The sequence below is a fragment of the Narcine bancroftii genome, chromosome 6, assembly GCF_036971445.1.
Source record: "Narcine bancroftii isolate sNarBan1 chromosome 6, sNarBan1.hap1, whole genome shotgun sequence".
Classification (NCBI taxonomy): Eukaryota; Metazoa; Chordata; class Chondrichthyes; order Torpediniformes; family Narcinidae; genus Narcine; species Narcine bancroftii.
The window spans coordinates 71,364,949-71,377,359 of record NC_091474.1 but is presented as its reverse complement, the minus strand read 5'-3'; the positions used below and the strand labels follow the sequence as shown (position 1 = coordinate 71,377,359).

Here is a 12,411-nt window from a genome sequence, read left to right as displayed (position 1 = left end):
TTCCATTTGTGCTTCATTAAAAATTGATGAATACTTTGTGTTACATAAATATACTCTATTGGATTGACTGTAAGATGCTGTGCAACTATTATAAAGCTATTAAACACTTTTTCATTGTTTGGATAGTTTCCCTTGAATTGATTATTTCATGTTCTATTGACTTTGTGCTTAAGATGTTTATATGGCCTGAAATTTCAAATTGGAGTTGTCGTTTAATTATACAGTTCGTGCACAACTGGTCTTACAAAGGAATCTGTGAATAAATACCAGAAACAGTTTTTAATGTACAGAATTGGTCAACAATATTTTTGAGAACAAATACAGTAAAAGCTCGTTAGAATGCGGTAGTTGGGGTCCAAGATTTCATACTGCGTTACAGCCGAGTCGTGGAACAGTTGCATATATGTCAGAGTGCAGGGCTGCAGGTGCAGGACTTCAGGGTTGGGGCTGCTGGCATGGGACGTCGGGGTAGGGGCAGCTGGCGTGAGACATTGGGGCTGGGGTGGCAGGCACGGGGCTTCGGGGTAGGGGCTGCTGGCACGGGATGTTGGTGCAGGGGCAGCCACCATGGGACGTCGAGGCATGGGCGTCCCGCGCCGGCTGCCCCTTCCCCGACTTCCCGCGTCGGGGGATATTTCCATCAACGTCCCATGCTTACCGCTCCTGCCCCGAAGTCCCGCGCTGGGGGGCAGGGGCAGCGGGGAGGGGGGGCTGTCAGGCGCGGGGAGTTGGGTTGCCGACCGATTGTCATCAGCCCACATCTTTGCAGTTTGGGGTCCACAGACACCCGCGCAATAAGCGATTCCGCGGATTAATGAATCATGTTCTGACGAGGTTTCACTGTATCAGGAATTGCTTTTAAAGCAAGAAGATGATTATATGACAGTGATCCCAAAAGTTAGCAACTTTTATTTGAGATTGTGAAATAATTGCAATCACAGTGTATACTTTGGTATCAAAATGGTATTTTAGTGATATATGTTTGAGGAGTTTTTGAATACATTACTTTGTTATGTATACGAGAAAATTTATAACCCTGCAATTCAATTTACAGGTTGATGGAAATATCAGTAAGATCTACTGTCAAAACCTCTGTCTATTAGCCAAGCTTTTTCTGGACCATAAAACACTTTACTATGATGTTGAACCATTTCTTTTCTATGTGTTGACTAAAAATGATGAAAAGGGCTGTCATCTTGTTGGGTACTTCTCCAAGGTAAGTGTTTCAGAACAAATCAACTTTTTTTTCTCCTTCCTGAATTGACATGAAGGAAGAGATGGGTTAAATGATACAGGTACACAATCCTTTATCCAGACATCTAAAATCCAGAAAGCTTCAAAAACCGGTAAGTGGGGGGAGAGAGACGACAGCGCGAGTCGGGCCGCGACGGGGTGGGAGACCGGCAGTGCGAGTCGGGCAGGCGACGGGGTGGGAGACCGGCAGCACGAGTCGGGCGGGCGACGGGGTGGGAGACCGGCAGCGCAAGTCGGGCGGGCGATGGGGTGGGAGACCGGCAGCGCGAGTTGGGTGGGCGAGGGGGGAGACCGGCAGCACGAGTGGGGAGGGTGAGAAGGGGGAGACGGCAGCATGACTGGAAGGGGGAGGGGTGGATACGGCAGCACAATTCGGGTGGGCTTAAATCTGGCTTTCCAAATTCCGGAAAAATCAGAAATTTGGAGCATCCAAGGGTCTGGATAAAGGATTGTGTACCTGTATTAGTTAAAATATTCAATGAGATTACACATTCTTATTCATTAATATTGAGAAGGCTCAAATCTGTTATGAATGGGAAGTTGTTTTTATTTATTGTACTCATTTTTGTAGCAGTTTCCTAAAATTGAGTAGTTTTTAAACTTTTATATGCTACAAATCTAGATAGGAAAAATTAACTCTAATGAAGCAGAATGGAGAAATTAAAATAAAATATAGTAATCAAACTGATTGTGTTTTTTTTAAATGTATTGAAGAGCCACATTGAAATACTGAAGTTGTCTTTTGCTTCCACTGTTTTCTCTCCCAGACACAATATCTCGTTCACAATATCTTGATCTCGTTCGATCACCTTCAACTGCTGTGTTGCATAACATCCATTCACCTTTGTTTCCCTGCCCTTTCAATCCTAGCGTCCTTCTGTGACAAATCCTCCAGTCAGCAGTCTGGGTAATTCAAAACATTTGTGCACTACAAATATTATTGAGCAATCTGATAAATCACCTGAATAAATATAACAGCTTCTTTGGAGCTACAAAATGTTTATGCCTAGAATTCTGTAAATCTATTGGCATGCATGGGAGGATTTACAAATTTAAGCAAGGAGGTGGGATGGTGCAAATTGTGAGCTCTTTCATACAAATAAAGAAGATAAAGAGGAGAATGAAAAAATTTCAATAGGATAATGGAGAGAAATGTGTGAGGGGCAGGTTGTAATGCAAAAAAGAATAAAGTGTGGAATGGTGTGTTGGGTGTGTAAGTGAAAAAGAGGAGCTGACAAGACTGAAAGAAAGTAAATAGACACAGAAGTGTTTGAATTATTGTGCTATAGTTTTATTAAGTGATCCTCAAGGCTGACCAGCTCAAGTACTAGCTCGTGTTCATAAAGATCATTGCATCATGCAGGATCATTTCAAATCTATTCTAATGTCTTTGCACAAAATAATAATTAATGATGATCTCTAGAGATATTTCTGTAACTCAACACACAGAATAGGTTTATCTGTGATATTTAATTATTTTGTTAGCCATTTGTTGATAATGACAATATTATTACAAATTGATTATAAAGTTTGCTACCTTGTAAATTGATTTGATTAATATTAATTATTATCTTTTTTAATTGATCTGGAACTCTGCCTATCAACTTCTAAGTGAATGAAAGGATTAAATTTAATATAACTTCTACAACCTGGTTAAAAAGTGGTTACTCTACTTTCCAGACCAAACAATTGAAAAGTAGAATTCTGTAAGGATTGCTTTAATTTCTTTTGGAATGAATCCAAAGTATGCAAATAAGATTCTTAATTAACTGCTCTAATTGATCTATTTTTCACCCATGTATTATAGGATTTCAAAGTGTGTTGTTTAACTAATTTTGTGTTCAGTTTAAATAAAGATGATTTGCTTTCATCCTTATTTAATTCAGTGGTGAATTTCCTCAGCCTCAAGACGACTGTAAATTGGGTTAGAACTGCAATTCTGTAAAGGCACCAAAACTGTAAATATGTAGGATAGATTAAGTGCAACAGTTGCAATCAAAATATCAGTAATTATCTTAACTGAGTGAGAATTCATCTGGATTTTTACACAGAAGAGTTTACATTTTTGTTTCAACCTAAATTGAAATGTTTCCTGATGTAAAAAAAATCTTCTGCAGCTCAAGGTCAAGGTTTATTGTAAAATATTCTAGCTTTAAAAATGTAAATAATGAATAATCAAAAGGGAATCTAGTTACCTTTTAAAATTTAAGACAGTTGTGAATAATTCCAAATATTCTTTTTTTATGAAATTTCTTGGTTTAAATATTTTTAAACTGCTTTTAACATTTCCACAATTGTGTTCCTGATCTTGTCGCACAAGACATTTTTAGATCTGTATAATTGTAATGTAGTCATACTGAATAAAAAATTCAGCAAATAAATTAATTCTGATAGAACCTATTAGAATAAATAATGAAGAGTTTATTGAAGAAAATCCATTGTACAGATGCAATGAAAGTCTAACTTTTTGCAGCTTCCAAGGAACATAAATACGCTGACAAAGGCACAGTTAGACAATCTGTAAAATAGATAAAAAGAACTGCAATCCAGACAAGCCTCTAGAAATGGAACAAACCTAATATTTTCCATTAAAATTTAGTGACTGGCATGAATTATTAAATCTATTGTAGTGTTGGAGCATAGAAGCAAACCCTTCAGCCCATCATATCCATATCAACCACCACATACTCATATGCACTAATCCCATTTACAAGCATTTGGTATGTAGTCCTTTATGCCTTGGCAATGTTTGTCTAGATATTTCTTCAATATTATGAGAGCACCTGCTTCCACCATCTTGCTAGCCAGCATATTCTAGTATTGTGAGATTGTTGCCATAATTCAGTAAGTTTCGAGAATGTTGTGTAAAGTGGTCCAGAAACTTAGGGCCACCAAGAAAAGAATAGGGGTAATCTGCATGAGGAGATGAGGGTTTACATTAATATTTCTCATTTATAGTCACAAAAAAAGATATTGTTGTTGTGGATTTCACGTGGGGAAGTGAATTTCCAAACCATGTAAAGATATATAAAAATGAGTATTAGATGCCTTAACAAACATGCAAGAGAATAAATGAGATGTATCCCAGCCTCCCCTGGGAGCCAAAGGAAGAGATCACTTGAGCCTTGACAGATTTTTAAATCTTCTTTATTTATAGGCGAGGCACCACAGATGACTGGAAGGCAGCAAATGTGGTTCCCTTTATTCAAAAGGGAAGAGGGATAGGCCATATAATTAGACCAATGAGTCTAACTAGGTACACCCAGACATGGTCTTACCAATGCCAATGCATATGTAGCAAGGCATCTACTTTTATAATCCATCCCCTTTCTGATGAAGGCCAACTGTCCTTTGGACTCCTCATAATTTCAGTCCTTCAATCCAGGCAAAGTTCTGGTGAATCTCTGCAATCACATCCTTCCTGTTGTCTGACAACCAAACCTATGAAGGCAAGCAGACCATACCCTTTCTTCATTATTGTACATCTGCATGTATTGCCACTCTGAGGGACTTGAACAACAAGAACTGAGTGGACAATTTGGATTTGATTCAAAACCAGATCAACAGGTTCTCGTATTTCGTTGTTGTTAGTAATTATTGTTTTTCTAGATTAGTGTGACATTTTACAAGAGCGCTGCTCAGTAATGTGCTGTCTGAATCTAAATCAATGTCTCCTTCCTTCAGGAAAAGCTTTGCCAGCAGAAGTACAATGTATCCTGCATAATGATTATGCCTCAGTACCAAAGGCGAGGCTTTGGGAGGTTCTTGATTGATTTCAGTAAGTGCTTTTCTTTGTTTAAACTTTGTTCAAATAATTTTTGGGAGAGTTGGGACAATTAAAGAATGTAAGTTTTTTAAAGTAATATGCTGAAAAAAAATGATAACAATTCTTGATGTCGCAGCTTTGATTTATGCATCAATAAGTATTGTAGACGATATGCCTTCAGATGTGAATTTTCCCTTTCAGTTTCGATTAAGAATATCTGACCATATGCCTTCACAAAAAGCCAGTAGGCGGAACAAAATTGTTAAAGATAGTAATTGTTAAACTTTGCAAACACAATAATTATATTCAAGTATTAGGGTACTGAATAAAGCACTAATGAAGCAAATGAATTATAATTTTCCCTTTCAGAGACCTGTGCAAGAGTAAGCTTTATATTTTACACAGCCTTGAGGGAAAAGTGCTTCTCAAGCTAATTTTTCATGGAATCACACCTCAGCTTGCAAATTATAGGTTCATGGTTCCTTTTATTGTCACATAATAATACATGCATTAACAATGTATCGCACATGATATACTTTAACTTTTGTCTGTCGCAAGGCAAACAAAGAGTCCCCATGAGCCCGGCACCTCTCACAGTGACTGAATGTCCGTGGATTCGCCTCCATCGCTCCTGCAGGCATACATACTGAAGCTCCAGATCCTAAACTTAACAGGATCAGGAAGCCTTCAGTGCCCAAGTCCCTTCTAGAGCTCTTCTTGCCCTCAGCGTCCTCCCAAATCCCGGCTTCGAACCTGGTTCCAATGAGCCAGTATCCAGCAGCCTGCAACCTGTGTAAGTCCTTCAACCACAAGTCGCCAACAGCCCACATCTGTGTGGGTCCATCAGCCCCAACCCCCTTGTTGGTCTTATAGGGTCATCTCCTCTGCTTCTCCTTTCTCAACAGGGAGCGTTCTCCCTGTTTCTGATGCTCAATGCTGGACCACTCACCCCCCTCCCCAGAATCTACTTGTATCTACTGCCAAAGACCTTGAGGTGCAGAATTTTACTGACAAACACTGTTGGCTCATTTAACAGACCGTTTAAAGCTTGTATGGCGCCTCTGGCCGTCATTAGGACAGAGCAGTTGAACCCTTTGGAGTAACATTGTGTCTCCCCATTCGTTGTCCCGGGTCTGCACCAGCAGCAGCGCTACGTTATTGTTGATCACTTGAGGTAACAGCAAATAAGAACAATCACTTATAATACCAATTTGCTTCAGAAATAGTAAGGATTCAAACATTAATATCAAATCAAGCAACATAAACATAAAGTGTGAATGTCACTATGCAAGTTTGTAGTGATGAAATAGCCAAAACTTAGTCCTTCAGTTACAGAAGACCCAAAGAGCTCTTAAAAAATCTTGCACTACTTACAAGAGCCTTAATGAAGTATTTAATTGTCCATATAGAGGTCATATCGGAGGGATGTTGAGGGCGATATATAATAAGACATGTAAGCAGCTTCGTGTTTTCTCAACTTTTCAGATTTTTAACAGAAGTAACATTATACAATACAACTCTGATTATCTGAAATGGTCGGGACCGCTCTTCTGTCGGATAAACTTTTTTGAGAACTGGTCATTTTTTTTAAAACAGCCCAGTAGCAACAGCAAATCACTTGTCAACGAAGGGAAGGCTTTTTAAGCATTAAAATAATGTTAATTCTCACCAAAAAAAAAAAAATTGGCTGCCACTGCTCACCAAAATGAACCCAACGCCAGCTGCCAATCACTGACACGAACCCACTGCTGCTGCTGATCCCCAGGGAGCCTTCCCGGGCCAGTGAAACGCTGACTGGTGAGTCGGCAAGCTTCTGTCTCCCCTGTCACCAGAGTCCTGACTCCGATTTCTCCCCTCAGCCTACAGTATACGCATATCGGGGTAGTAGGCCAAGGGGAGGATCTGGAGTTGAGAGGATTTGGAGTCAAATCCGGTGTGCCAAGGAGGGTGGGAAGGAAGGGGATAGGAGGGGAACGCCACTGAGCCCAAGGACCCGCTCCCGCCCAGGAGGCTGTTCTCCTTGATGACACCGGGACAAGGGATTCTTATGACTGAGCGACGATGGCCACATACAGTTTGAGGGGGAGAGTTGGAGAGAAAAGCCAATAGGGGGGGAAGGTAAAGAAGAAATGGAAAGGGGAGGGAGGGAGTTATCTGAAACGAGGACAGTAGCTGTTCTAATTTCATCTCGGGTGATTTTCTTTCAACCCGTGAGGTAATTTCAGCTCCAAAAAAAGTCAGATAAATGAAGATTTCTGATTTGTTTCCGATATCCTCGTTTATCCAAATTTTTTTTACATTTCGGATAAGTGAAGATTTTGGAGAATCTGATTTTGGATAAACGGAGTTATACTGTATTTAGCCCTCATGACTCATGTTTTGGCAATATGTAGTCATATTTGGTAGTTAATATATTCTTAAAATGATGAAAATCATTCATTGTGAAGCCAGGAAATGTGATAGTGAAATTTCAGATCTAAAACGTCTGGGACAAGCAATTGAGCATGTCAACTCAAAGCTGTTAGCAATGTTTTATGTTATTAACACATATAGAACCATATAACATTGTAGCACAGAAACAAGCCCCTTCGGCCCTTCTAGTCTGGGCTGAACCATTTTTCTGCCTTGTCCCACCTGCTTCCAGTCCATAGTCCTCCTGACTCATCCATCCATGTACCTGTCCAAATTCCTCTTAAAGGTTAAAATTGAGCCCACATTCACCACTTCACGCTCATTCCACACTCCCACCACTCTCTGCGTGAAGAATTTCCCCTTAAACTTCTCACCTTTAGCTTTTATCTCATCTCCCATCAATGGAAAAAGCCTACTTATATTTACTTTATATAGACAACACTTTCCTTATTCTAATATATCCTAATTTCAAAGTATCATCTTCCAAAAGCATGCTATGATATTCCGAATTTTGATCTCTTTAATCCAATAAATCCCACTCTGACTGCTGTTTTATGTAGCTTTAATTCGTTGATAAAAACGCTATACCTTTTGCATCGCTTCACATTAAGACTTTAATAACGATGAATAACAAAGCATTTACTGTATGATAGAGATACATAAGCTTAGAGATACTAGCTTAAAGAAATGCATAAAAAGATATTTAAAGAGATGCAAAAAATTCAAAAAAATCTCTCGTGCTCGCGTTTCTTCACCTTGTCGAAGAGTGAGCAAGCTGTTAGTCTGCGCAGATATTACGTACAACATATTAGATGATAGCCACTTTGGTAACACTACGAACAATAGTCTCTTAAAGAGATAGGAACAAAATTAACTAAGTAAAACCTTAGATTTTAACCTTTACACTCATAATTTTAAATACCTTGACTTTCCTTTGGCTATTAATATACCTGTGGAAACCCTTAGGACTTTCCTTCACATTGTCTGCCAAAGCAACCGCATGTCTTCTTTTCACCTTTCTGATTTCTTTCATGGGGTTTTCCTTGCATTTTTTAACTCCTCAAGTACCTCATTTTCTTTGTGTTGCCTATACCTGCTATACACCTCTCTCTTCTTCTGAACTAGATCCCCAATATCCCTTGTGTTGGAATATTGAAATATTTCATGATTTAAATATCTATAATTATGAGTTAATTTGATACAAATATTTCCAACTGCAGAAAATTGTATATAGGTGAAATATTTCAGGAAAATCAGTTTTCAATAAAAGAAAATGAGATGAATCAATTTCTGTAAATATTACATCATTTTCTTTTCAACATGTTTAGATGTGCCTACATTAGCTAACATTTCATCAACAGTTAATATATTAATATTGCATCCAAACCCATTCAACTGCATTGATTGAAAGGTGATTCATTGAATATTGAAGCTAACACTGCATCTTCAGTATGACCACAATTTTATAACATTTCAGAATACTTTGAATGCAACACAAGGAATATTCTCTCCCAGAGGTTTTAAAAGAGAAAATACATCATTATTTCTTGAAATAAACCAGTCCATAGTTCAAATGGATCATCTATACTTGATACAGGTTTTAGCTGGTGCAGCATAATTATTATATTTGCTTTTGAAATATTTTTATTTTGTATTCAATTGTTTGGCTTTTGGAATGTACTGATTAAATTAACCAATGGTGTACAATGTATAAATAATAGTTTTTTTTCACTTAATGCAGTTGGGTGGCTTTGAATGCAGTATTAAAATATTAAATATGTTTATAAAATTGAGCGTGTATTTTAACACAGGCTACTGTCAATGCAATAAGTTTGTAGAAACAAATGATTTCACATACTGTAGAAATATGTTAATAGTATTTACTTTTAATGAAAATTTACAGATTTCAGCACATAATTCCCAGTGGGAGTGATTTTTTGCATTGTTTAACACAGTTGCATCAAATAAACTTCTTTTTTTAATATACTAAAATGGTGATAGTTTTTTAAAGTCACCCTAATTAATTGCTTGTAAATTGAAGTTTCGGGCCAGAACCTGTCTGGCATCATTTTCCAAATTTGTTGATCTGGCAATGAATGATTCTAAAGGAATGTAGCAAATATTTCATAGGCTTTTGAATGTTTTCACAATCTCTTCTTTACAATGGCTATGTTTTTTCTACAATTATCTTTGTATATTTGCCTTAGCAATTGATCATACTTTAGCTAGAACAATATACTTTTTTTTCCCACAATGTTTTCCTTTCCACCTAATTATCTCACAGGTCCCTTGCTGTGAATGTTCCCTGCCTCAATGAAGAATAAAAATAATAAGAGGAACAGAAAATTGGAAAAATAATCAAACACTAAAGTAACATGAATAGAAAATAAAAGTTAACTTGAAAGCAGGAAAGAACCTTTGTAAACAATACCCTGACCTGCAAAAGCAGTACCTGCATGTTTGCATCAGCCTAACGCAATCACATATCTTTCTGATTCTGAACTGTATTAGCATTATTTATTATCACTGAATCAACCAGTTTTCAGGTATTCAAAGTAGCTTCACCTTACAGAATGCAATGGTCCAGAAAGGCTGTCACCACCACTTTTTCAAGTATAACCTGATGGGCAAAGTTATTGCACAGTCAGAAAGTTTCTGGCAAAGAGTGACTAGCAAGTTCAGGATGTGTAATATGCATAACCCAACCCCAACCCACCAATTTTCCCCTGCAACCGCTGCAACCGTGTCTGCCTGTCCCGCATCGGACTTGTCAGCCACAAACGAGCCTGCTGCTGACGTGGACTTTTTACCCCCTCCATAAATCTTCGTCCGCGAAGCCAAGCCAAAAAGAAAGAATATGCATGCAATGAAATTTTGAAATTAAATGCAATTTTTAAAAAATGTAAATATAAGTATGCAGTACAGTAACTGACCCTTCCAGCCCACAAGCCCATGCTGCCCAATTACACCTAATTAACCTACAACTCCTGTACATTTTGTAGGGTGGGAGAAAACCGGAACCCTCGAAGGAAACCTACGCCATTGCTGGGCTAGGTTACAAACTACTTTCAGACAGCACTGGATTCGAACCCCAGTTGCTGGTACTGCATTAACCACTGTCCTAACTGTATGTGTGGTCTTACCAATGTTTTGTACTACAGCACATGACAAATCTATAGATGCATGTGGTAAAAACAACTTAACTAACCTAAAAATGTTTTTCTTTTTGTCATTTTGTGTGATCCTTACTTAGGCTACTTACTTTCAAGGCAAGAAGGTCAAGCAGGATCACCTGAAAAACCCCTCTCTGACTTGGGACGGCTTTCATATCTGGCATACTGGAAGAGCGTGATACTAGAATATCTGCAACAGCATCAGGACAAGCAAATCAGTATAAAGGGTATTAGCAGGAAAACAGGAATGTGTCCACATGACATTGCAATGACTTTACAACAGCTAAAGATGATCAACAAACAGCAATGCAAGTAGGTGTAAATATATTTTTTTTAAAAGGTAAACAAACTCATGGCCACATTCTTGGCAAACCGCACATGATGACATCATTTTCCAAATTCCACATTCATTAATCCCTGTGCATTACATAATTTTTAATAACTTCTTGGGAAGTTCACATGTTTAATATTCTACATTTCAGTCCTCCATGAGAGTAAATTAGAAACCTTTTCTGTGAAGCACATTAAGCTGTTTGAGTCATCTAGCAGTTTTTTTTAAATAGTAATTTTTATATTTGTCCACTGGTGAATTTTTAGGCTGGTAACTTGACTTTTTTAGTGAATTTGCATCACCTTGTGTAAAGGCTCTTGATATGCATGATGGAGTCATGACAAAATATTAAATTTTGCTCTCTGGACAGATACTGCATGACCAACCAGCATTTGATTTTGCTTTTATTACCCTTTAATAGTGCTCATTTAATAATTCAACATAAAATGTGTGATGATAAACCCATTTGTAAGTTGCAAACAATTGTTGGGACCATTCTGTTATCCAACAGAAATACTATCCCACAATTATGGTGTTCCTCTCATGAGTTCACTATTTGGTGAATACTGTGAATAATCAGTGCAAACTTATGAGCAATGGTACAAATTGCACTTGAATTTTGTAGGTTTGTTATAATCCGGAGGCAAAAACTCATCCAGGAACATGTGGGAAAGCTGCATACCAATCCACGTGTCAATGAAGTGGACCAAGAAAGCTTGCGGTGGACTCCAGTAGTCATTCCCAGTGCTGTTCCTTCAGAAGAGGAGGTAGAGGCCGAAAGAGAGGTGCATGCATTTATAAAAAAAAACTTAGCTTTTGTTCCTGAAATGTATTTCATTGCAACGTCTTAGCCAGTTCTGTTTGAAAGATTTTATTTTGCTTTTCATTTGGGATTTTCAGTGATATGTATGCAACATATATTTATAATGTATTTATGACCTTGACAGTAAACAAAGTTTGGAATTGTTTGCACAAAACAATATATTTATTTTACAGTCATGGATGCAAAATTTATATTCAGACTTGAGAGGTGGCTTTATTCCTGAGACATTATTCAGTATCCACACTATTTATCTTTGTCTAAAATACCAGAAATACAAAGCTTCACTTGAGAAAAGATGATGTGAGATGTGAGAAAGATGATTTTAAAAATATATAAAGTTTGAACAAAAAAGAAATAGAGCAGTTGAAATGGATGTTTCACACTGAGGGTCCTAATTGAGAGACAAGCTTATTGTCATAAAAGTAAACATATCTATGCATCATTTTTCTGAAGTTATAAACAGACTAAATGTTTCAAATGTGAAGGTGACTTGTTATAATCTCACAAAATGTCCAGTGATTTATGGATAATGATGTAAAACACAAATATTCAAAAATAATTTTATCACTATTTTTTCCCCAGTGACATAATTATTGTATCAGAAAACTCTTAGGTGTTTGAAAAATGAATATATATTTTTTAGAATGTTCAC

At 37.6% G+C, this 12,411-nt stretch overlaps 1 protein-coding gene and 1 long non-coding RNA gene across 12 annotated transcripts in view; one reads left to right on the top strand and one right to left on the bottom strand.

The window, feature by feature from the left end:
* The window catches only part of kat6b (K(lysine) acetyltransferase 6B), a 145,972-nt gene that overhangs the window by 108,575 nt on the left and 24,986 nt on the right, over window positions 1-12,411 (top strand). For all 9 annotated transcript variants that reach the window (XM_069885257.1, XM_069885259.1, XM_069885256.1 and 6 more), the window contains 4 exons: window positions 1,055-1,216; window positions 4,939-5,032; window positions 10,686-10,917; window positions 11,562-11,721. In XM_069885257.1, the coding sequence (XP_069741358.1) occupies window positions 1,055-1,216; window positions 4,939-5,032; window positions 10,686-10,917; window positions 11,562-11,721 (648 nt within the window). The remainder of the gene's footprint in view (window positions 1-1,054; window positions 1,217-4,938; window positions 5,033-10,685; window positions 10,918-11,561; window positions 11,722-12,411) is intronic.
* LOC138736197 (uncharacterized) overlaps window positions 1-12,411 on the bottom strand; it is a 106,632-nt gene that overhangs the window by 74,019 nt on the left and 20,202 nt on the right. Inside the window, exons 3-4 of one of the 3 annotated variants that reach the window (XR_011340144.1) lie at window positions 10,695-10,795; window positions 6,089-6,188 (exon numbers count right to left, since the gene is read on the bottom strand). This is a non-coding gene — a long non-coding RNA (uncharacterized lncRNA). Of the gene's footprint in view, window positions 1-6,088; window positions 6,189-9,397; window positions 10,053-10,694; window positions 10,796-12,411 lie in introns of those variants that run through there. The other 2 variants (XR_011340142.1, XR_011340143.1) reach the window with 2 other exon arrangements.